The 26,788-nt window shown below is 35.9% G+C and overlaps 1 protein-coding gene across 1 annotated transcript in view; it reads right to left on the bottom strand.

Annotated features, from left to right (window-relative positions):
- The window catches only part of ANKRD13C (ankyrin repeat domain 13C), a 91,164-nt gene that overhangs the window by 45,817 nt on the left and 18,559 nt on the right, over positions 1–26,788 (bottom strand). The window contains exons 2-5 of the mRNA XM_043460987.1: positions 14,919–14,960; positions 9,009–9,113; positions 2,638–2,723; positions 1,434–1,479 (exon numbers count right to left, since the gene is read on the bottom strand). Coding sequence (XP_043316922.1) covers positions 1,434–1,479; positions 2,638–2,723; positions 9,009–9,113; positions 14,919–14,960 — 279 coding nt within the window. The remainder of the gene's footprint in view (positions 1–1,433; positions 1,480–2,637; positions 2,724–9,008; positions 9,114–14,918; positions 14,961–26,788) is intronic.

The following is a 26,788-nucleotide window of genomic DNA, read 5'->3' as shown; positions in this document are numbered from 1 at the left end:
GATGGAGCCAAAACCAGCCTGATAAGCTAAAGTTGTAACTGATTATATTTAGGGATTAGAATTTTATATTTGGAGATTAAATAAACAGAAACATCTTAATCACCCATCTTACAAAGTATTATGCTGCTGTTTTTTTTAAAAAGGAAATACTTCTTCATGAACTAGAATGTAAGATATTTATGATAGATTAAGTAAAAATGACAAAATGCATAATAATTGTGTGATTTCATTTAAAAAACTAACGTTGAGGCTATACACATATATATATATATTTATATTTATATGTGTGTACAAACACATGTTCATAAGCATTGAAAAGAGTTTGAAAATATTCATATGAAACATTAATATTCATCTCCACAGTGGTCTCTGTCAGTATATGATTTGTTATGATTATTTTATGATTTATTTTTATGATTATTTTAGTGATAAGCATTCAAATGTTTATATTATAAAGATTAATTCAGATGCTTTAAAAAACACACATAAGCACACTATATCCAATTTATATACAGATTACATTAAAAAATGTTTAACCCAAAAGTCAGTTGTTTGGATAGTTATTTATTTAGTAAAGTACAGGTCACTAGGATCAAACTTCCTATTTGGACACAAAAGTTTCCTAAGTAGACTCATGTTTAAAATGAGGAAGAGAGAAAACTTACCTTACCGAGGTAAATAAAAAATGACTAAAAAATATCTAGGAATTAACATCTTTTATAAATAAGTGGAATAGTGTGCAACCAAACAGTGTGTTAAGACAGTGGCTATAAAGTATGCAATAAAGCAGCAAAAGTGATTGAAAGATGACAAAATAGACAAAATCAATTAATGTTAACCGAATTCTTCACATTTAGGTATCTAAATACTGTATGTCAAATTTCCCTAAATTCAGTAATCTAATAATCCCATAGTTATTCTTCTCTTCTCTCTGAAAATTCCTCACATTAAATTATTATATTTGAACCAGCATTTCGTTTTTAAATAAGACAATTTTTTACCTTAAAAAATAATTATGGAAGTTAATAATCAGGTTGGGATAATGAAATATTACTATAGGGCTTTATGGGCTTCCCCGGTGGCTCAGACAGTGAATAATCTGCCTGCACTGCGGGAAACCTGGGTTCAATCCCTGGTTTGGGAAGATCCACTGAAGAAGGGAATAGCAACCCACTCCAGTATTCTTGCCTGGAGAATTCCATGGACAGAGGAGACGAGCAAGCTATAGTCCATGGGGTCTCAAAGAGTCGGACAGAACTGAGCGATTCATACACACACAGGGTTTTATAACCATTATATTCAACAGGATGAAAAATATTTAAATTTCTTTACGGCAAGTATTGGTTATTTTAACATTTCTATATAATAGTTATTTTTGCACTTGCATTTTTGCATACCTACATATTTTACAGTAAAACATAGCACATTCTTACCCCAGCTTTGAAAATCCCAGTGAAGTTCGAGATAAAAGTCACCTAGCTGAGAAATGAAATATGTATAATTAGTAAATGCATACCTTAGTTAACAGCTCTTATACCTACTTAACATTTTGCTTTAAAAAAATCTGTTATCAGTAAAGATATACAGACAGAAATAGGAAATAATTTCAATTATGGGGTTGGAGAAAGAACCAAAATATATATATATGGTTATTACTTAAAATAATATTACAATAACAGACATTACTACACTTATCTACAAAGGAAAATACATACCACTCTAGATTTTACAAGAACATTTTAATCACATAAAACTGATAGGCATTTAAATTTGCATCAATAAATATTCCACTTCTCAGTATAACCAAAACAAAATGAGTAGTATTGTGAAAATAGTTAATAACTTTAGAAGTGTTATAAAAAAAACTTCTAAAATGATTATTGTGTAGGCTCATAATGATCTAATAAAATCACTCACTGCAACAGAAACTTTTTTCCTATAAAGTGAGAACACAAGTTTTCTAAATCTGAAATAATATGTCATCATATTATCTATAGACAATGTTTTTATTTTTTAAATTAGAAGCTAAACAACAAAAACTATAACTGTTCAAGGAACTATTAATCAAATAGTCTCAAAAAATTTTATCCCTTGAGATTTCAAAAAATAGCATACCTAAAAGAAGACATAGTCATAGGTCTTTCTCCCAGTTTTTTCAGGCATCCAAAATAAAGAGAAAAAAAAAAGAAAACAAACCTCTCTCCCTTTCTGTACCACTATACCCAGCTCTACCACCATGAAGTAGGATAGATAAAGTTTTGTTATATACAGAAAATGCAAACTGCCCCTACTAGCAGTAGAGGCTTTTGCTCATAGAAAATTTTTGAATCCAAAGGACAAAGGAAAATTACTTCCATTAATTATCACTTACCTTCTTTTTTCTTAGAGCTGTTACCTAATTTATTGAAAGCAATAATTCTTTATCTACGTTCTAAGTTCAAAGCAAATAATGCTTCCCATAAAATTACACACTATAATCAGTATTTCTTAATGTCATTACTGCTTAATTGAAGCAGGATTTTTACTATTTCTTGACCCTTAATAATTAGCAAAAAATTAAACGGCATTTTTTAAATGCTTAAAAGTACACTTGCAATTACAGTTCAGGTACAAAATCAGTCAAGAAATTCAGCTTACCTCTTTCAGGGCTTTTAATAATCGAGGTCGTTTTTCTTCAACACTTTCCCTGGATTGCTGCTTAAGCTTCCTTAAAAGAGCTGTAACTAAAATTTAAATTAAAAAAAAAAATTAATTTAAAATAAATTTTGCCATGTTAGACTGCTAATTATACCTCAAAAAAAATTGTGAAAAAAAAATGTCACCATGCTAAGAAACACTACTGGCTTATTACACACAGATATAATACAGATATTATGAATATGTTAGATAATACCTTTGGCAAAGCTGTTATGATCCTCAAGAAAAAATGAAAGGAGATACCTCAACATCAACTTCCAGTCATACTAGCTTTGGTGGTCTTTAATTATCAGCAAGGCTTCATCTAACTGAGTCAAGATTTCCAACCTCAGTCAGATGATGCAATGTCCTGTTGTTAACATTGATCTAAAAGATGATCTCAAAGACAGAAAATCTCAAAAATCATACTAGATATTATTTTTCTAAAAATGTAATTATCTACAAAATGTTACCAGTTACATGTGTTCTTTCACTTGAGACTGTACTTTTTCTCACATACTACCAACATAGCATAAAAAATACTAAAATGAACCCTATTCTACCTGTAAAAAGAACTTCTGACTCTAAACAAAAACCCTGAAACCCTCCACAGTGTCTTCTCAATAGTTAACAGATATTTAGACAAATTGTTTAAGTGCAAACCACAGCTTTACTACTTATTAGCTATGTCAATATGGAACACATTTAATTTCCCTAAACTTTAGTTTCTTTTTTTCATTTGTCAAGTAAGAATAAATCTATATTAAAATCTATAGTAGATCTCAAGTAAAATCTACTATAAAGAGTTACTGTAGAGGCTCAATATAAACTGCTTACTACCATGCCTGCAATTAGGTAACAGGAGTTTTGTTTACTAGAATGAAGGTCTAAAACATACCAGCAAACTCAATCAATCTGTCACATTTACTGACATAAGGGAAAATATTAGCCTTGAATAAAATAAGATAAAAAAAGTATTAGTGGGGTGGAGAATGTATACATCAATACATGGTGAAAGAGAAGAGTGAAAAAGTTGGCTTAAAGCTCAACATTCAGAAAACTAAAATCATGGCAGCCGGTCCCATCACTTCATGGCAAATAGATGGGGAAACAGTGGAAACAGTGTCAGACTTTATTTTTTGGGGCTCCAAAATCACTGCAGATGGTGACTGCAGCCATGAAATGAAAAGACACTTACTCCTTGGAAGGAAAGTTATGAACAACCTAGACAGCATATTAAAAAGCAGAGACATTACTTTGTCAACAAAGGTCCACCTAGTCAAGGCTATGGTTTTTCCAGTGGTCATGTATGGATGTGAGAGTTGGACTATAAAGAAAGCTGAGTGCAGAAGAATTAATGCTTTTGAACTGTGGTGTTGGAGAAGACTCTTGAGAGTCCCTTGGACTGCAAGGAGATCCAACCAGTCCATCCTAAAGGAGATCAGTCCTGGGTGTTCACTGGAACGACTGATGTTGAAGCTGAAACTCCAATACTTTGGCCACCTGATGAGAAGAGCTGACTCATTTGAAAAGACCCTGATGCTGGGAAAGATTGAGGGCACGACGAGAAGGGGACGATAGGGGATAAAATGGTTGGATGGCATCACCGACTCAATGGACATGAGTTTGGGTAAACTCCAGGAGTTGGTGATGGACAGGGAGGCCTGGCGTGCTGTGGTTCATGGGGTCACAAAGAGTCGGACACGACTGAGCGACTGAACTGAACTGATGCTAAAATGAAAACTTCAGCTACCTACATCAATCCTCTAAAATTCTTTTCTGGTCTATAAAATCCAAATAGTCTAAGGACCAATTACCTAGATAAATTAGGATTCTTTACAGATTCAAATTTATATGACTCTGACTAACCTTCATGTTTGTTATAATTTAATATCAAAACTATATTATCTAAGTATAGTAGAATTCTTTCTATAATTCTTCTCCACTATAAATGCAAATAGTTTAATAAATGTTTATTCAGTCTACCTTTACTTCAGATTCAAACAGATAGATCCCCCTTCACATAAAGAACAAAAATAATTAATTTCCTAAAAAGAAAAGGTATCTTAATTAAAAGCAGAAACTATATAGTTTCCATCAACTAAATATACTATAACTGACTGAAGACATTCAATACATAGAAAATTACTAAAATGACCAAATATTATTAAAAATGTAATGACACCAACTACATATAACATAGTGATGTGTGCAAAGAAATTCCTGTTCTATGAGATTTCACACTAAAATATAACATCAACTATGGAGACACTCAGAACACAATCAGACAAAATTATTAGCATATCTGGGGGAGTCAATATTTGTACTCCCATATTATAAGAATCTTATTAACAGTGACTGAAAATTAAAATAAAATTAGCTTTAGAGGATTTAGATGGTTTAGAATTCATGTGGCTTCTCCACTTTAGAGGATTTAGATGGTATTAGAATTCACGTGGATTCCCCAGTGGCTAAGTGGTCAAGAATCCACCTGCAATGCAGGAGCCACGGGAGACATGGGTTGATCCCTGGGTTGGAAAGATCCCCTAGAGGAGGGCATGGCAACCCACTACAGTATTCTTGCCTAGAGAATCCCATGGACAGAGGAACCTGGCAGGCTACAGCCCATAGGGTCAAAAAGAGTCAGACATGACTGTAGCGACTGAGCACACACGCACAGACAGAATTCACACAAAGATGCGAATGAAGAACTCCAATAAACCACGATTAATTTCTCTTTCCTTCTTCCCTCATATAAAGTACTTTTAAATTTTCCAGTTTGTGTGTCTAACGCCTTTGGAGTTATACCCTACTGCTCTGAGTATCACTTAAATGTGTACCTTCTACCTCCCACTTCCTTCTATGCTCCAGTCTGACTATTTCCCTTTTTGTATTTGGAGAGTTCTACCTGGATATACTGAGCTTTCCCAGTGGCTCAGCAGAAGATGTGGGCTCGATCCCTGGGTTGGGAAGATCCCCTGGAGGAGGGCACAGCAATCCACTCCAGTACTCTTGCCTGGAGAATCCCGTGGACAAAGATCCCCGGCAGACTACAGTTCATAGTGTTTCAAAGAGTCAGACACAACGGAAGCAACTCAGCACAGCAGATGTACTACAGAAAATCAACAAACCTAACCCCGAGTTAATTAAAACCCATACTGTTCTTTTCCCTATTTTCTGTATATCAATTAATTACTGAGATAGCCATTGACCCATGATAAAGACTTTGGAATTACTCCAAATCCTTTCATTACTATCCATATCCAAGAGACAATCAACCACTGTTGATTCTTTCATTTCTCTTTCTAATCTATCCCTTACTTTTGTAAACACTGTCTCTTCTTTAAGTCAAGTTTACCACACTTGTTTTAAAGATTTTCTAAAAATCTCTTGTCTCCCTATTCAACTAAAAAGCCTTCAGGTTTATCTAATAATGTCAGTCCTGCCTTAAAGTCTTCTGAGGTTTTGTAGTGACTAGAGATTAAAACCTTGAAAAGCACATAAAGCAGATCTCAGTCGGTGCGGCTCCTTTAATGGGAAAGAAGCCTTCACTATGGTAGTCACATAGCCTCATTTAGGGAGCCACATGAAGTATACATTGTTCCCTAAAACGGGCCTTGTTCTTTACATTTCCACACCTCTACACATTCTGCTCCCATAGGCTAGAATGTCCTTGCATATGTGTTAGTCATTCAGTTGTGTCCAACTCTTTGCGGCCCCATGGACTGTAGACCATCAGGCTCCTCTGTCCATGGGATTTTCCAGGCAAGAATACTGGGGTGGGTAGCCATTCCCTTCTCCAAGGATCTACCTAACCCAGGGATTGAACCCAGGTCTCCTGCACTGGCAGGGAAATTCTTTACCATCTGAGCCACCAAGGAAGCCCTAGAATGTCCTTATCTGCCTTATTAACTCTTAAAATCATTTGAGACTCGGCTTAAATAAACCAAATACCTTGTCAAAACCAAAATTACTTTCTCCCTCATGTGCTTCCCTCTAGTACTTTGTGAATATTTCAGAATGCTGCACAATATTCATTGGTCTCTCTCCCTCAATGAAGATGAGATCCTCAACGTTAAAGTTAATTGCACATCCCTACCATGTTTCTGATGCATGTTAGGTACTTAAGAGACAACAGACAACCCCTATTCTAATGAAGCTTACTGCTTAATGGAAGTGACAGGTAGCATTTTGGCATAGTATACAGGCAGAGAAGGCTTCCTTATATTTGAACAGATCTGAAGAATTATGAGGAGCTGGGGCAAAAGGGGAAGGACATATGAATATGAGAAACTGAAAAGTCAGTAACTGACAAACAGAAACCATGTGGAAAGAACAAGATAAGGATGGAGATGAAAAAAGGACATTATCATACTAGATCTGATAAACCAAGTTAAAAGATTTTGGTCTTTATCCTAAGAAGAAGAATTTTTAAAGAGTTTTAAATAGGAAAATAGCATGACTAGAAAAATAAACTAGAAGAAAATATAATAACATATAAACAATGGTCATCACTGGGTGAAATTATTACTCTTTTTTCCTTAAAAATTTCCTAATTTTCTACAACAAATGTCATTGGTGATGGTTTAGTCATTGAATAATGTCCACTTCTTTGCAACCCCATGGACAGTAGCCTGCCAGGCTCCTCTGTCCATGGGATCTTCCAGGCAAGAATACTGGAGTGGGTTGCCATTTCCTTCTCCAAGAGAACTTCCTGACCCAGGGATCGAACCCAGGTCTCTTGCATTGCAGATGGATTCTTTACCAACTGAGTCACCAAGTAACCAAAAAGTCACCAGCTTTTTTCCCCAATAATTTTCTACAATGAATGTCATTACCTTCCTTAAAAAAATATTTTAAAGTTTTGAGCATCTCAGAAGAGTGATAATAAATAAAAATCTAATATAATACTTTTCAGAAAAATTTTAATTCTTGATTAATCTCAAATCTTCCTTGCAGTTTTAATTTTTTTCATTAATTCATTGAACAAATACATGTGCCAAGCACTGTTCTAGGTGCCAGAAATGAAATATGTTTCATTTCTGAAACATATTGATGACTTGAGTTTTCACAAAGCTTTTATGATACACTATGAGGAAAAGACACTGTGAGACAGCAAAAGAGACACAGATGTAAAGAACAGACTTTTGGACTCTGTGGGAGAAGGCGAGGGTGGGATGATTTGAGAGAACAGCATTGAATACATGTATGTTATCATATGTGAAATAGATCACCAGTCCAGGTTCGATGCATGAGGCAGGGTCAGGGCTGGTGTACTGGGATGACCCTGTGGGATGGGATGGGGAAGGAGGTGGGAGGGGGGATTCATGATGGGGAACACATGTACACCCGTGGCTGATTCATGTCAATGTATGGCAAAAACCACTACAATATTGTAAAGTAATTAGCCTCCAATTAAAATTAATTAATTTTTTTAAAAAGGATTTTTTTCATTTAAAAAATGATTCATTTAAAAAAATGAATTTTTACAAAAACTATTTAAAAGTGTATTGAGTACTGCAAAGGAAAAGAGTGGACCACTTTGAAAATAGGTAAGAGAAGTTAGCTACTTAATGAGCTGGGAAAAAAAAATACAAAGTTGAAAGCCAAATGAAGACTATCAGTTCCTGATAAGGTTGCAAACCAACACACATGGCTCTCTCTTTCCTTCCAAACTAACTTTTGATGTGCTACAAAAATAAGACAGAGGCTAACAGAATCCTAAAGCTACTCTTACACAAATATATCATAATGATATATATATATCTGTATAAACCATGAGTAACTCCTGGAGAGACAAAAGACAACTAGGTCTCAGTATAGTTAAGAATTAGAGCATAGTATACAGGCAGATTTGGGGAACAGACAAATAAAGGGAATCAAAGGTACCAACATCTAGTTATATAATAAATAATTCATGGGGATATAACATACAGCATGATGACTATAGTTAACAATACTGTACTGCATATTTGAAAGTTGCTAAAAGAGTAGATCTTAAAAGCTCTCATCACAAGAAAAACAGAAGTACTGTAACTATGTATGGTGACAGGTATTAACTAGATTTATTGCAGTGATTGTTTTGCAATACACAAAAATAATCAATATATTGTACAACTGAAACTAATATAATTTTGTATGTCTAAATATTTTATTTAGGTACATTTATATATACACGGTAATATATATAGTCAAGAATAATTTATACATAAGTTTATAAGTAGCTGCAAATTTTTCAAAGTATGGAAAGTTACACCAAAAGAAAAATGTGTCAAATGCATCATTTCATGTTTTGAGAATACATAGCAACAATAGTAATTCATATTGCTTACTCATCTGTCTGTCTCCATAACTGATGGCTTCCGCCAGCGGGCTCCATCCCTGAGCATTTTTCACCTTTACTGGAGCATTGTGAGCCAAAAGTAAATGGGCACATTCTGAAACATAGAATGGTAATAATATCAAACATCATGCAATTTTCAGAATCTCTAAATTAAAAAATCATGTAAAAATTCAAGGTATCAAGTTAATATAAACAGATCTATGAAATAAGCACCGTACTATAGAGAATTAAGTAATTTTTTAAATTCCTATGTATCTAACCATGTTATCTCAAATCCTTAGATTCAAGAATTATCTATTCTAGTCCCCAAAAATAAACTGGATCTCTCTGCAAAGAAAATATTATGTTTCCTAATAGTTGTTCCCAAGGATATTTTAAGAATGTTTCCATATTATAAAAAATAACCCAAGAAACTCAAAAGTAATTTACATAAAAACTTCTACTAACTAATAAGACCCAGAAGAGGACTATCTGCAAGGTCAAATGGAAAGTTCATTATTTATTTCAAGGGGAATAAAAAGTATTTGCAAAAAAAATCACTGATGTTTCCATAAGCCCTTATTTTTCAAATTTTACAGCTTGTTTGGTTCAAAATAATACCCAAAGGAGACAAAAACTTGTTTATAAGGACAAATCTAGACAGTCTTTCTAGTAACAAAAAAAAAAGTAAAAAGGTAATAAAATAATCAAAAAAGGTAATTTTTAAAAAAGGCATACTTGGCTCACCATCCAGCCCAGGCACAGTTGCCTGCTGAAACTTAAGAGGAACACTGAAGACTGCCACAGAGGCAGGATAATTACATTAAAAAAAAAAATCTATGATCAGGACAAAAGTTCCCAAAACACTGGATTTTGGGGGGCTGGTCACACAGCATGCAGGATCTTAGTTTCCCATGCAGGATCTTAGTTCCCCAACCAGGATCAAACCTGCACCCCCTGCAATGGAAGCATGGTGTGTTAACCACTGGACCACCAGGGAATTCTCAACACTGAATATTTTAGGATGCACTGAGGGATCTCAGCCTCTTGGATCTTAGCTGGTAAGTTTAGGGGTGGTGGTTTTAAATCATCACTGTCAACATTTCCAGTTATTCATGGGAAAATTAATTTACATGGTACTTCATCAATGGATTTTGTGGTTTCAACTGTTTTATCTATATAATACTTGCTGTTTCCAACTCAGTGGCTGGGGCAGGTCCAACATTTATCATTGAGGACATGTGGTAATCTGAACCAAGTCTTACAATAAGAACTAACATAATATATGACAACATGAATAAGTTTTCTATAATAGGAAAAAAAAGTCTAAGGTATATACCTTTGTATAGGTTGAGGAAATTTTTCTTAAATTAAAAATAATAAGCATATTAACATGCAGCAAAACATCTGAAACAAGGCTCATGGGAAGTTTAAGATAGCTATCCAACTTAATTCCCTAAATGAATGATTCATTCATTCAATCAGTCTTTTAGCATGTATTTATCAATGCCTATTATATGCCATTTCTAAGTGCTAGGTCCTAGATATAAGCAGTGAGAAGAAAGATAATCAGAGAGCTCACATATTATGTTAAAATATAATTAAGTAGTAAATTAAAAAAAATAATGTTAAGTGCTCTGAAGGAAATAAAGAGTGTTATGACAGTTGTAATGCAAGTGAGCTGAGGTGGAGGAAGAACGGTATTAGCACTATTCCTAGTAATAGAAGAAATATCTACACTAGCAGGAAATTATATTAAGTAAGTAAAACAAATACAGAAATTTCACAAAGGTGTTTAAGAAAGTCTGCTAGTAGTATATAAAAATATATGTACACTGAAATCTCCTTTAAATAATGTTCTCCATTTCAACTCAAATCCATAAGTGAAAATCTTCCTAGCCAACTTGGCCAATATATCCACCAGAAATTCAGAAAAAATTAAGACTTCACTAGTGAACAACAGGTTATTCAGTAGGTTAAGATGAGTGAAAGAAGTAAATACAAGTGTGTAAGTTGTAGGGTATCTCTAATTCAATCAACAAATGTTTGAATGCCCTGGGAATTTTTACTGTGTTTACAAATATGTATACAAACAAAAAGTGCCCTTCAACAATGAAGCCACTAAAGACACAACATATCTCTAAAGGAGAAGATAAAAGAGAACAGAGTAGCACAGACTGAACGGTGGTAGAATGTAAAATTGCTGTACAGAATTAAATATAAGGTAGATGTTTTATCTTCCACCATCTATTTCAGTCTCATGCCTATGCAACCAAATGCCAAAAATATTAAAGGGTCAAATAGGAAAAAGTAGAAAAAGAATATACAACTGGAAAAATGTAAATGGAAAATTATAAATTGATAGGTATATTAATGGCTGTACCTACTCTACATGAAAAGGACTCAGGAAGAGCAAAAACTGATACTATTTGCAGATCATGAATAAGCTAACCAAGTGTTTCCCAAAAACTCTAGTTTCTCAAGATACTTGTAAAAGAGAGAAAATACCAAATAACTACAGGGAACAATGACTCTATAATAGAAGGCTCCAATTCAGAATGTCACAATGAATATTAGCACTTCAAAAGTGCTAAGAAGGTTCACAATAAAAAAAAAAAAAACCTGCTTAATATGTATTAAGCCACTATTTTCCAAATCACTATTTTCCTCTAAAATTATCTCCCATGAAACAAATGTTCTGTGAAACAATTTTGAATAGACCGATAAAATCCTATGATGAAACATAGCAAAACTTCCTCCACCAAAAATTAGGACCTAGGACAGTAAATATGTTTCATTTCACATTAAAATTCTGATAAATCTATATTTACTATTAAACTGTTAAATTTAGAATAGCAATTAGATGGTATCAAATTAATTATGACTATCACAAAGACAGGAGGGAAGCAGGCTACATGTTAGCTAACTTTGATTTAGACTATTTTCTTTTCAAATGATTCACAGTGAAAACAGAGCAATGCAGGTCACCATAATGATTAGGAATTCAGGCTTTGACCTAAGATACTCCAAGTTTAAGTCAAAACTCTGCTACTTCTCCCTGGGAAAGTTGCTTAACATCTCAGAGCTAACTTTTTTCATCTGTAAAATGGGGACAATGATAGTATCTTCCTCACATGATTGCTATGTTAAATGAGTAAACATGTATAAAGCCCTGAAAAAGCATCTAGCACATTGTAAATGAATACATTTCAGTTATTTTCTAAAGTTCTGATCCAATGTTCTTCAAAAGAAGGTATGAGCCTTTATTGGTCAAATTTAGCCAACTGTATCTTTCTTTTCACCAAAGTAGCTATACTAGAGATGACTATCATGGTCTGCCCTACCAATAGTCCTGCTAAATATTCTTCCTCTGCATTCCTGATACCCTCCTCTACCCCAACTCTCTCCCAGTCAGTCTCACTAAAGCTAATTTTATATGACTAACTACATATTCCAAACACAGTTCATGAGGTCGCCAGTCACTCATCACTGTGACTTGGCTGAAGATGAACTAGCCCAATCAAGCTTTCTGTTCAGAAATTCAGGAACCTAAGAAATTGAACTATTTGGTGGAGAACACTGAAATCAGAAAGCCTTCAAGATTTAGGAACTTAGAACAGTTATTTTGGGTCATCGTCAGTTTCAATAAACAGAGAAAAATCAATCAAGAAAAGCCAGAATACTATATATATATAAATAAAGAACAGTAGATACACCATAAGAAACAGACAAGATGATTGATATAGATGGATAGATAAACATACATATATGAAGGGAAGGAAGGAGGAAGGTTGCGGGCAGGGAGGGAGGAAAGGAAGGGAAGAGAAAGAGAGGGAGGAAGTAAAGAAGGGAGGGGAGAGACAGGAGGAAGGGGGAAATGATTGCTGACCTCCCAAACTATCTTTGTTACTACTTTTCCTGAGACATAGATAGTCCCCATAGCTTGAATTTAATATATAGCCTCTTAATGAATCTCTCTTTACTTAAAAGTTACTTGAGTGAGTCTCTTCTCTGTAAGGAGGAAATAAACAGCATAACTAACTAAAACTTTGAGTCTCCAGTTTTGTTGTTGCTGTTCAGTCCCTAAGTCATGTCTGACTCTTTGCAACCCCAAGGACTGCAGCACGCCAGGCTTCCCTGTCCTTCACTATCTTCTGGAGTTTGTTCAAGTTCATGTCCACTGAGTCCGTGATGCTATCTAACCATCTCATCCGCTGCTGCCCTCTTTTCCTTTTGCTTTCAGTCTTTCCCAGCATCAGGGTCTTTTTCAATGAGTCAGCTCTTAGCATCAGGTGGGCAATTTATGTAGTATTAAAATCTAAATTAAATTTCCTACAAATCATGTTTCACATAAACACATGAACTTAAACTAACAAAAGAATTTTGTTTTTCAACAAGCAAGTTCTAGTAATATCTTTCAGATCAAACTTCACAGCAACAGCTATTTTATAGTATATAACAATTACAGATGTATATGGTTAGAACATCAGAAAAGTGTTAAAAAATTATCTTGTTTAAAAATTCAACAGTATATGCTTTCCAAAGATTTTTATCAAACACATCCAAAATTTTAAAATCAAGCACTCAGAAGGTTGCCAATCAGCTACCTAGAATCCTCACTTTTCAAGATAACTGGGAATCCAGATAATTATGGCATCTAGGGATAGGCTTAAAAAGTAGATCTTTTGGGACTTCCCTGGTGGTCCAGTGGCTAAGGCTCCATGCTCCCCCTGCAGAGGGCAGAAATTCCATCCCTGGTCTGGGAACTAAGATCTCACATGCTGCAACTAAGACCCAGTGCAGCCAAATAAATAAATAATTTTTTTTAAAAAAAGGAGATTTTTTTAAACCATCTGTCTATGAGCTGTTTTTTTGTTCTGAAGAATAAACAAGTACTAACTTGTTATTATCTATCATAATAATCCTAGACTTATGAGTTTATAAAAAAATAGTCCATATTAAAGAATCTTATAAAACTATGAATACTAAAAATATTATAATAATTAATAAAACTTAATATTTGGAAACAAGAGTCTCCTGATATTATACTTACTTGAAAAATAACCAAACAAGAAAAAAAGTTTCAAAAGGCATAAAGGTTAGTATAAGACGTCCACTAACTCTTTGAAAAAAGTGCTATGAAAAATGAGAAAGTATTTGTGTTTTGTAACATACTGAATCCTAGACTCAATTAGCAAATCAAATAATCAGGTGAATGTTTTAAAATTCAAAACATAAAACTCATCTTAAAATTTTAAAACTGACTATTCAAGTATGAAGTCAGTTTAAAACTGATTCAGTTCAGTTCAGTCACTCAGTTGTGTACGACTCTTTTTGACCCATGGACTGCAGCACACCAGGCCCCCCTGTCCATCGCCAACTCCCGGAGTTTACTCAAACTCATCTCCATTGAGTCGGTGATGCCATCCAGCCATCTCATCCTCTGTCGTCCCCTTCTTCTCCTGCCCTCAATCCCTCCCAGCATCAGGGCCTTTTCCAATGAGTCAGCTCTTCGCATGAGGTGGCCAAAGCACTGGAGTTTCAGCTTCAACATCAGTCCTTCCAATGAACACCCAGGACTGATCTCCCTAAGGATGGACTGGTTGGATCTCCTTGCAGTCCAAGGGACTCTCAAGAGTCTTCTCCAACACCACAGTTCAAAAGCCATCAATTCTTTGGTGCTCAGCTTTCTTTAAAGTCCAACTTTCACATTCATACATGACTACTGGAAAAACCGTAGCCTTGACTAGATGGACCTTTGTTGGCAAAGTAATGTCTCTGCTTTTTAACATGCTGTCTAAGTTGTTCACAACTTTCCTTCCAAGGAGTGTCTTTTAATTTCATGGCTGCAGTCACCCTGCAGTAATAAAACTGATTATACATGACTATACAACAACAAAAAAAGAAAATATCTACTAACCTTTATTTCCTAACATCACAGCAAGATGTAAAGGAGTGTTTCCTAAAACAGAAACAAAAACAAATCAGATTAGTATAAAAACACTGGAAAAATTATTTTTAAATGGTTTCAGCTGCTTCAGAAAGTTCACTGACAAATTTTAAGCAAAAATAATGTGACTACAATGTGATCCTGCTTGTGTGGTAAAGTCAAGGTGAGAGGACGCAATGGTTTCTAAACACAGCATATTCTACTTGTCTTTCCCCCACCTCCCATGAAAAATATCCATTTTGCTCTTGGGACTTTCCCCTCAAATAGATGTCAGATTCCTTTGCTGCTAATTTCTCTGTATCTACCTTTGTTCATTCAGCACACAGTTTAAATACCTACTACACACTCATCCGTGCTCATTTCAGTAAGATTCAATCCTGTCCTCAAGTTTTAAAAAAATAAAAGAAATGAAAACACTAACTGGAAAAAATATATTCACCCCCATGTTCACTGCAGCATTATTTACAATAGCCAAGATATGGAAGCAACCTAGGTGCCCATCGACAAACAAACAGATAAAATGTGTGTGTGTCCGTATGTATGACACATTCAATGGAATGTTATTTGGCCATTAAAAAAAGAATGGAATCTTGCCATCTGCAGCAACATAGATGGACCGTGCAGGCATTATGCTAAATGAAATAAGTCAGATAGAGACAAATACCATACAATCTCACCTATATGTGGAATTTTTAAAAATACATACATACATGCATACATATATATATATATGTATGTATACATACACACACACACACACACACACACACAGAACAAACTGGTGACTGACAAAGGTGAAGAGTGGGAGAGCAGGTGAAATGAGTGAAGAGAATTAAAAGGTACAAACTTTCAGTTAAAAAATTAAGTCATGGGGATGTAACATATGGCATGGTTACTATTATACTGCATTTGAAAGTTGTTAAACGTAGACCTTAAAAGCTATCATCACAAGAAAAAAAATATTTTGAACTATGTATGGCGATGTATATTAATCAGACTTCTTGTGGTAATCATTTCACTATATACAAACACGAAAACATTAGGTTATATACCTGAAAGTAATAAAATGTATATCAATTATACTTCAATTAAAAAAAAAAGAGTATATTGCAAAGGTAAACAATTTCCTCTGTCTCAGTATGCTAAATCTAGGTGGGTCTGTAGAAGATACATTTTCTGTTTTGCTAAAATCAGTACCTTGTTATTATAAACAGTTGTTTCTGATCAGCTCCAGAGAAAAAGAAATCTACATATACAAGTATCAATTTCCAATCTGATTGGTCTACAATAAGATTGTCTTCCATCTTTTCTAAATATTGAACTAATTTCATGTGTTGCATTCACATTCTATGACAATCTCTATCAAAACCAAAAAGCAGTCACAAAAAGTAAACAAAACTTGTTGACAAACTGATGCCATAAACAGCTCAACACTAGGCCAAACCCAAAGCCTTTACTTTGGACTTTCATTTCTAATTCCCGTTTCAATCTCCTCTCTAAACTGGAAAAATAATTTTAAAACAAAAACTTGACCATGTTGCAGTTTCACTTAAAAGGCTTGACCGTGGTCCACAGTTTATCTTTAACATGGCATAAAAGGTTCTTGAGATAAGTCCTTACCTTCCTTCCTTCTGTTTTCTTTCTTACCCCATATTTCATCTGAATTGCATGCAATAAACTCTCCAATAGCCGAGATTCTTGATATTTTACACACATTTTGTTAATTCTTCCTAAATATTCCTCCCCATTGGCCTAGCAAGTTAATACTCACCTTTTAGGGCTTAACTCAAACATCGTCTATCCACTGAAGCCTTCTCCAGACAATCAGATGTCCCTCTGCACTGCTCCCAGAGCACTCTATGCCTCTTTATTGAAGCACTTTTCACACTAAACTATACTTTTTATTTTATGTAGAAACATCTGTCCCCTTTATTAGACATTAACCTCAGTGCAACTAGATACATATTTTGTTCATTTATGTATATAAAATGCTTCCAATACACATATAACATTCAAAATACAGTCAGTAAGCATTCGTGAATGAAAGCATGAGAAAAAGCTCTGACTGATAGCAACAAACCCTAAAAATATCACTAAAATGCAAAAGGCATTTACCTTAGGCAAGGGTTGCACACTCAAATATTTCCATAATTGGGTAATGTAACTGTAAAAGTTTTCATATTATTTTTCCTAAATGTTTATAAGAATATGCTTATAAAACCATTTAGCCCTTGAATTTCCTTTGAGTGAACATTTTTATTATGGATTCATAATGACAAGAGTACTGATGTTTCCTAATTCCTTTTTGTGTACAATTTGACAATGTTTTTCTAGGATTCTGTCTATGTCATCTAAATTGTCATCTATTGTCATACATTTTGTTCATAAATATCCTGTGATTTATCAATGACATTAAAATTTATGCAGATGCCCCACTTTTCATTCATATCTGTTATTGGTGTTTCTTATTTGATCAGTCTGAGGTTAATTTTACACACCTTTTTAAAGGACAAAGTTTTGGCATGTTGCTACTGAACGTCTGTTCTAAATAACTGTTGCTTTTATTACTTCTTTTATTCTGTTATTTGGGTAAAATAGACTTAAATTGGGAAATTAAGTAAATTAAGTTGTTCTTTTCCTAATTTCTCAAAATGGATTCTTAGATGCATGGTTTTTCACCGTTTCCTAATATCTTTATCTTTTGATTACTAATCTCTAGTTTAATTGCAAGGTGATCAGAGAACAGACTCAATATAATCTCAATCTGAAACATGTTGAAAGTTGCTTTATGGTTAAGTTTAGTCAATTTTGTAAATGTTTTCTGTATGTTTGAAAACAACAAGTAACCTGAGAGTTTTGGGTGCAACATTTCAAATAAATATACTAGGTCCAGTTTGTGTTATTCATATTTTTTGTATCCTTACTGGTTTTCTTGTCAGGTTATTGTTAAAAAAAGAAGAAAGCTAAAATCTCCCACTATAATGGAGATTTCTATATCTTCTTCTATTTCTAGCAATTTTTGCTTGGTATATTTTCAGCCTACGTAATTAATTACAAACCAAATCCTTGAATACTTTCCTGGTTCAATTAATGATTTTTTCATCTTGAAGCACCTCTCTTTATCTCAGGTATTTTCTGCTTTAAATTCTACTATGATGTTAATGGTGACCCACTCAGGTTTCATCCCTGGGTCAGGAAGATCCCCTGGAGAAGGGCATGGCAACCCACTCCAGTATCCTTGCCTGGAGAATTCCATGGACAGAGGAGCCTGGGAGGCTACAGTCTATGGGGTGCAAGAGTTGGACATGACTACACTACAACCACATGATGTTAACACAACTATACCAATTTTTTGACTGGTATTTACATGGAATATATTTTTCACTCCTTTCACTTTGAATTTTTATATGTTGTTGTACTTCAGATGTGTTCGAACTGTATGCAGCTGGGTGTTTTTTCATACAGTAAGGTAGTATTTATCATTTAACTGTTAGAGCATTTAATCCAGTCTCATATATTATACTTAATCATACTGAAGTGAAAGTTGTTCAGTCGTGTCTAACTCTTTGCCACCCCACAAACTATAGAGTCCATGGAATTCTCCAGGCCAGAATACTGGAGTGGGTAGCCGTTCCCTTCTCCAGTGCATCATCCCAACCTAGAGATGGAGCCCAGGTCTACGCACATGGCAGGCGAATTCTTTACAGCTGAGCAATACTAGGGATATTACTGGAGTTTAACTCTACCATCCAGCATTGTGCATTCTACCATATTTTCAACATTTGTCTTGCCAGTTCCACACTTCTTTTTCTCATCTTCCTACCTTTTTCTAAATTGATTATTTTCATATTTCCATTTTGGTTTTCTGTCTGTGGATGGAACGTATATATTTATTTTACTATTTTTACAGTGGTTATCCTAGACATGCACTGTCCTATATGGTAGCTACATGGAATGTGAAGTCAAGTGGGCCTTAGGAAGCATCACTACGAACAAAGCTAGTGGAGGTGATGGAATTCCAGCTGAGCTATTTCTTTTTTTTTTTTTTTTTAATTTTTTATTAGCTGGAGGCTAATTCCTTCACAACATTTCAGTGGGTTTTGTCATACATTGATATGAATCAGCCATAGATTTACGCGTATTCCCCATCCCGATTCCCCCTCCCACCTCCCTCTCCACCCGATTCCTCTGGGTCTTCCCAGTGCACCAGGCCCGAGCACTTGTCTCATGCATCCCACCTGGGCTGGGGATCTGTTTCACCATAGATAGTATACATGCTGTTCTTTTGAAATATCCCACCCTCACATTCTCCCACAGAGTTCAATAGTCTGTTCTGTATTTCTGTGTCTCTTTTTCTGTTTTGCATATTACACGCCAGTCAGGATGGCTGCTATCCAAAAGTCTACAAGCAATAAATGCTGGAGAGGGTGTGGAGAAAAGGGAACCCTCTTACACTGTTGGTGGGAATGCAAGCTAGTACAGCCGCTATGGAAAACAGTGTGGAGATTTCTTAAAAAACTGGAAATAGAACTGCCATATGACCCAGCAATCCCACTTCTGGGCATACACACTGAGGAAACCAGATCTGAAAGAGACACGTGCACCCCAATGTTCATTGCAGCACTGTTTATAATAGCCAGGACATGGAAGCAACCTAGATGCCCATCAGCAGATGAATGGATAAGGAAGCTGTGGTACATATACACCATGGAATATTACTCAGCCGTTAAAAAGAATTCATTTGAACCAGTCCTAATGAGATGGATGAAACTGGAGCCCCTTATACAGAGTGAAGTAAGCCAGAAAGATAAAGAACATTACAGCATACTAACGCATATATATGGAATTTAGAAAGATGGTAACGATAACGATAACCAGCTGAGCTATTTCAAATCCTGAAAGATGATGCTGTGAAAGTGCTGCACTCAATATGCCAGCAAATTTTGGAAAACTCAGCAGTGGCCACAGGACTGAAAAAGGTCAGTTTTCATTCCAATCCCAAAGAAAGTCAATCCCAAAGAATGTCCAAACTACTGCACAATTGCACTCATCTCACACGCTAGTAAAGTAATGCTTAAAATTCTCCAAGCCAGGCTTCAGCAATACGTGAACCGTGAACTTCCAGATGTTCAAGCTGGTTTTAGAAAAGGCAGAGGAACCAGAGATCAAATTGCCAACATCCACTGGATTACTGAAAAGGCAAGAGAGTTCCAGAAAAACATCTATTTCTGCTTTATTGACTATGCCAAAGCCTTTGACTATGTGAATCACAATAAACTGTGGAAAATTCTGAGAGAGAGGAGAATACCAGACCACCTGACCTGCCTCTTGAGAAACCTGTATGCAGGTCAGGAAGCAACAGTTAGAACTGGACATGGAACAACAGACTGGTTGGTTCCAAATAGGAAAAGGAGTACATCAAGGCTGTATATTGTCACCCTGCTTATTTAACTTATGCAGAGTACATCATGAGAAATGCTGGGCTGCAAGAAGCACAAGCTGGAATCAAAATTGCTGGGAGAAATATCAATAACCTAAGATATGCAGAAGACACCACACTTATGGCAGAAAATGAATAAGAACTAAAAAGCCTCTTGATGAAAGTGAAAGAGGAGAGTGAAAAAGCTGGCTTAAAGATCAACATTCAGAAAACTAAGATCATGGCATCTGGTCCCATCACCTCATGGGGAATAGATGGGAAGACAGTGGAAACAGTGTCAGACTTTATATTTTTGGGCTCCAAAATCACTGCAGATGGTGACCGCAGCCATGAAATTAAAAGACACTTACTCCTTGGAAGGAAAGTTACGACCAACCTACACAGCATATTAAAAAACAGAGACATTACTTTGTCAACAAGGGTCCGTCTGGTCAAGGCTATGGTTTTTTCAGTGGTCATGTATGGGTGTGAGAGTTGGACTGTGAAGAAAGCTGAGCACCGAAAAATTTATGCTTTTGAACTGTGGTGTTGGAGAAGACTCTTGAGAGTCCCTTGGACTGCAAGGAGATCCAACCAGTCCATCCTAAAGGAGATCAGTCCTGAATATTCATTGGAAGAACTCATGCTGAAGCTGACACTCCAATACTTTGGCCACCTGATGCGAAGAAATGACTCACTGGAAAAGACCCTGAGGCTGGGAAAGATTGAAGGCGGGAGGAGAAGGGGACAACAGAGGATGAGATGGTTGGATGGCATCACCGCCTCTAGGACATGAGTTTGAGTAAGCTCTGGGAGCTGGTGATGTACAGGGAAGCCTAGCATGCTGCAGTCCATGGGGTCACAAAGAGTCAGATATGACTAAGTGACTGAACTGAACTGAACTGGGCTCTTAAATCTCTGAATTGGTATCTTTCATCAATTTTTGAAAATTCTCAGCAATTGTCTCCTCACATATTTGTTTAGCCCCATATCCTCTCTCTTCTCTCCTGGTGTTCAATTAACATAGAACTGCTCTTATCTTTTTAATTTTTTAAAAAATTTCTTTCCCTTTTTCATTGTATTTTCTTCTGACTTATTTCCAAGATCATAAGTTTGGTCTTCTTTAGGATCTAAACTGTTATTAAGCACATTTATTTAGTTTTTAATTCAGGATTATACATTTCCATTTAAGAATTTCTACTTAGTTCTTTTCCAGATATTTTATTTCAATTTTCATAGTTCCCAATTCTCTACTAAAATATTCAACCCTCTCATCCTCCAAGAAAATCATAAACACTGTCATTTAAAGTCTCTGTCCATACAAACTACTATACATAAAACAGATAAACAAGGTCCTACTGTAAATAGCACAGACAGCTATATTCAGTATCTTATAGTAAACTATAATGGAAAAAATCTGGAAGAGTATGCATATGAACAATTGAACCACTTTGCAATACACCAGAAACTAATATAACATTCTAAATCAACCATACTTCTATCAAATAATAAAAAATAGTCTCTATCTAATAATAATTACAATAAATGAAGCTCTGATGATTGTTTCTCTTATTGCTTCTCTTTGGTTCTCATTCATGTTGTCCAGTTTCCCTGTAATGCTGGCCATCTTTAATTATAAGTTGAATGTGATATTTAACTAACTCCTTATGCAAAAATCTTGAAGCCTAAGAAACAAATCCTTCAGAGACTTTCATTTGCTTCTGCCATATGGCTGGGGGTACTAGACTAACCCAGGGACTGACACTTTTTTCTGGCCCTCATGACTCAAAGTATGATTCACCCTGTATCAGAGCTGATTTACCTGCAACTGACCCTTATTCCCAACCTGTAGCTCTTTAAGTTTTCATCCCAAAGACCAGCATGTTTAAGAGATACCCCACACCTGGTAGGCCCTGAAAGTGAAAGTGTTAGTCACTCAGTCGTGTCCAGCTCTTTGCAACCCCATGGACTATAGCACTCCAGGCTACTCTGTCCATGTAATTCTCCAAGCAAGAACACTGGAGTGAATAGCTATTTCCTTTTCCAGACGTTCCCAATCCAGGGATTGAACCCGGGTCTCCTGCACTGCAGGCAGATTCTTTACCACCAAGCCACCAGGGAAGCCCAATCTCTATCTTTTGTCCTCTTAGCTCACTGTCAAAAATACCACTCAGCCTCTTAACCACTTCTTCAGGATTCACAAAAGCTACTTAGGGTAAAAATAACCTCAAGTGTTAGGCTCCCTTCTTTGGGTTTTCATCTTCTGCCAGATCTTGGACCAAGGGTTCCTTCCTACCTCATTAGATCTTCAATGCCCTTAAAGTAGAATATTTTATTCTTTGTTGTTGTTGTTCAGTCACCCGATTGTGTTCTATTCTTTGTGACCCCGTGGACTGCAGCATGCCAGGCCTCCCTGTCCCTCACCATCTCCCGGACTTTGCCCAAGTTCATGTTCATTGCATTGGTAATGCCATCCAGACATCTCATCCTCTGACACCCTCTTCTCCTGCCCTCAATCTTTCCCAGCATCACGAACTTTTCCAGTCATCTGTTTGCATCAGATGACCAAAATACTGGAGCTTCAGCATCAGTCCTTCCAATGACTATTCAGGGTTGATCTCCCTTAAGATTGACTAGTTTGATCTCCTTGCTGCCCAAGGGACTTTCAGGAATCTTCCCCAGCACCACAGTTCGATGGCATCAATTCTTTGGCATTCTCTGTCTTCTTTACCGTACAACTCTCACAATCACATGTGACCACTGAGAAGACCATAACCTTGACTATATGGACCTTTGTTGGCAGAGTAATGTCTTTGCTTTTCAACACACTGTCTAGGTTTGTCATCGCTTTCCTGCCAAGAAGCAATCATCTTCTGAGTTCATGGCTGCAGTCACCGTCCACAGAGATTTTGGAACCCAAGAGGAAATCTGTCACTACTTCCACCTTCTCCCCTATTTGCTATGCAGTAATGGGTCCGAATGCCATGATATTAGCTTTTTTAATATTTAGTTAAGCCGGCTCTTTCACTCTCCTTCACCCTCATCAAGAGGCTCTTTAGTTCCTCTTTGCTTTCTGCAATTAGAAAGCAAATCATTCACACATGAGACTGTTCATGTTTCTCCCACCTATCTTGATTCCAGCTTTTAACTCATGCAGCCCAGCATTTCTCATGTGCTCAGCGTATAGGTTAAACAAACAGGGTGACAGCAGACAGCCCTGTCATACTCTTTTCTCGATCTTAAACCAGTCAGTTGTTCCATACAGAGTTCTAACTGTTGCTCCTTGACCTGCACATGTGTTTCTCAGGAGACAGGTAAGATGTCTGGTATTCTCATCTCTCTAAGGGCTTTCCAGTTTGTCAGGATCCACAGTCAAAGGCTTTAATGTAGTCAGTGAAAGAGAGAGAGATGTTTTCTGAAATTCCCTTGCTTTCTCTATAATCCAGCAAATTTTGCCAATTTGACCTCTAGTTCCTCTCCCTTTTCTAAACCCAGCCTGGACATAGGGAAGTTGTTGGTTCACATAATGCTGAAGCTTAGCATGCAATATTTTAAGCATGACCTTACTATCATGGGGGTAAGTGTGACTGTCCAATGGTTAGCACATTCATTGGTACTACCCTTCTTGGGACTTGGGATGAGGAGTGACCGTTTCCAGTCCTGTGGCCACTGCTGGGTCTTCCAGATTTGCTGACATAATGAAGGCAAAACCTTGATGGCATCGTCCTTTAGGGATCTGAATAGTTCTGCTGGGATTTTATTCTTATTTGCTTCTAAAGAAGACTGGTCCTAATTATCTAGCTCATCAATAGAGGCAGAAGTCCTACTTTGATTTTATTTGTTAACTTTTCTCTATCTTCATTAATACTTTGCTATTTTTTATACTTTTTTGATGAGTGCATAAAGACGCAATAACTTTATGAGTGCTAATGATCATGCCTTCTATCAAAATAGAATTACTCTCTTAGCACTTTCAAATCACTTTACCTCAAATTCAATTTTATCAGCAATTGACACTCATAGCTTTCTTTCCTTTACCACCAACACAACAATAAAACACGATTTTCACTATTCTCCAAGTATGTATGAAAGTCCTTTTCTTCACTTTCGTTACCAGATGTCATAGTTACTATTTTTGGAATTTCTTCACTACTGTTTTCTCTTAGTAGCAAATGTCATACCTTAAGACCATGAACCAGGGAAGACACATGACTCAAACCCAACTAGTCTGATACCCAATTAGAAAACTGCTAACATACAATAGTATGTAAGTTTCAGGTGTATAACACAGTGATTCACAATTTTAAAGGTTATATTCCATTTATAGCTATTACAAAGTATAGGCTATATTGCCTGTATTATATTATATACCCTTATAGCTTATTTACTTTGTACATAGTGGTTTGTATCTCTTATTCTACTACCCTCCTCTTATCTCCTTCTGCTTCTCCCTACTGATAACCATTAGCTTGTTCTCTATATCTGCGACTGTTTATTTTTTGTTATATTCACTGGTTCTATTTTACTTTTTAGAATCCACATTTAAGTAATACCATACAGTATTTGTCTCTGACTTATTTCACTTCAAGTTCATCCATGTTGCTACAAATAACAAAATTTCACTTTTTTATCACTGAATAATATTCCATTGTATATAAATCACATCTTCACCCATTCATATTTGATGGACACTTAGGTTGCTTTCATATTTTGGCAACTGTAAAGATATGAACACTGGGGATGCATGTATCTTTTCAAATAAGTGTTTACAGTTTCATTCAGATAAATACCCAAGAGTAAAACTGCTGGTTCTATTTTTAGTTTTTTGAGAAACCCCCTTACTGTTTTCCATAGCAGCCACAGTAGGTTCCTAACAACAGTGTAGGTTCCCTTTTCTCCTATCCTTGTGAGCATCTGTTATTTGTGTTCTTTTAATTTTTATTAGAGTACAGTTGATTTACTATTTGTGTTCTTTCTGATGACAGCCATTCTGACAAGTGTGAGATGATTGTGATTTTAATTTGCATATCTCTGATAATTAACATGCCTCTTAGAAATCTGTATGTCTTTGGAAAACTGTTTATGCAGACCTTCTGCACACTTTTTAATTAGGTTTTTTTCTTTTTTGATGTTGAGTTGTATGAACTGTTTATGTATTTTGGATATTAACCCCTTGTTGGTCAGATCATGTGCAAATATTTTCTCCCATTCCACAGGTAGTCTTCTCATTTTGTTAATGGTTTCTTTTGCTATGCAAATGCTTTCTGGTTTAACTAGGTCCCATTTGTTTATTTTTATTTCCTTTGCTTAGGCAACGTATCAAAAAAATATTGCTACTATTTACATCAAAGAGTGTTTTGCCTATGTTTTCTTTTAGGAAGTATTGGTCTTACATTTAGGTCTTTAATTCATTTTGAGCTTATTTTAGTAAATATACGGTGTCAGAAACTGTTCTAATCTCATTCTTTGACATGTAAGCTGGCCAGTTTTCCCAGCATCACTTATTAAAGAGACTGTCTTTTCTCCATTGTGTATTCTTGCCTCCTCTGTCATAGACTAATTGACCAACCTGGGTTTATTTCTGAGCCTTCTGTTCTGTTCCATTGATCTAAATGTCTCTTTTTGTGCCAATATCATACTGTTTGGTTACTGTAGTTTTATAGTAGTCTGAAGTCAGGAAGCTTGATTCCTCCAGTTCTGTTCTTCTTTCTCAAGATTTCTTTTGCTAATCAGGGTCTTTTGTGTTTCCATACAAATTTTAGAATTATTCATTCTAGTTCTATGGAAAACACCCTTGGTGTTTTGATAAGGATTGCAATAAATCTGTAGGCTTCTTTGGGTGGTACAGCCATTTTAACAATATTAATTCTTCCAAACCATGAACACGGTATATCTTTCTGTCTGTGTATTTAGTCTTCAATTTCTTTCAACAGGGTCTGATAGTTTTCCTAGTACAGGTCTTTTACCTCCTTAGGGAGGTTTACTCCTAGGCGTGTGTGTGTGTTAGTCACTCAGTCATGTCCGATTCTTTCCAACCCCATGGACTGTAGCCCGCCAGGCTCCTCTGGCCATGGAATTCTCCAGGAAAGAATACTGGAGTGGATTGCCACTGCCTTCTCCAGAGGATGTTCCCAACCCAGGAATCGAACCTGGGTCTCTCACACTGTGGGCAGATTTTTTACTGACTGAGGTACCAGGAAAGTCCACTGGAGTAGGCTGCCATTTTCCTTCTCCAGGGCATCTTCTAGACCCAGGGATCAAATCCAGGTCTCCTGCACCACAGGAAGAGTCTTTACTGTCTGAGGCACCAAGGAAGCATCTCTTATTTCTAGGTATTTTATTCTTTTTGATGCAGTTGTAAAGAGGTCAGTACTTTTATTTCTCCTTTAGGTCCATTTTTGCTTCACTGATTTATTCAGTG

Source organism: Cervus canadensis, chromosome 2 (genome assembly GCF_019320065.1).
Source record: "Cervus canadensis isolate Bull #8, Minnesota chromosome 2, ASM1932006v1, whole genome shotgun sequence".
NCBI lineage: Eukaryota > Metazoa > Chordata > Mammalia > Artiodactyla > Cervidae > Cervus > Cervus canadensis.
This window is presented reverse-complemented; position numbering and strand designations above follow the sequence as displayed.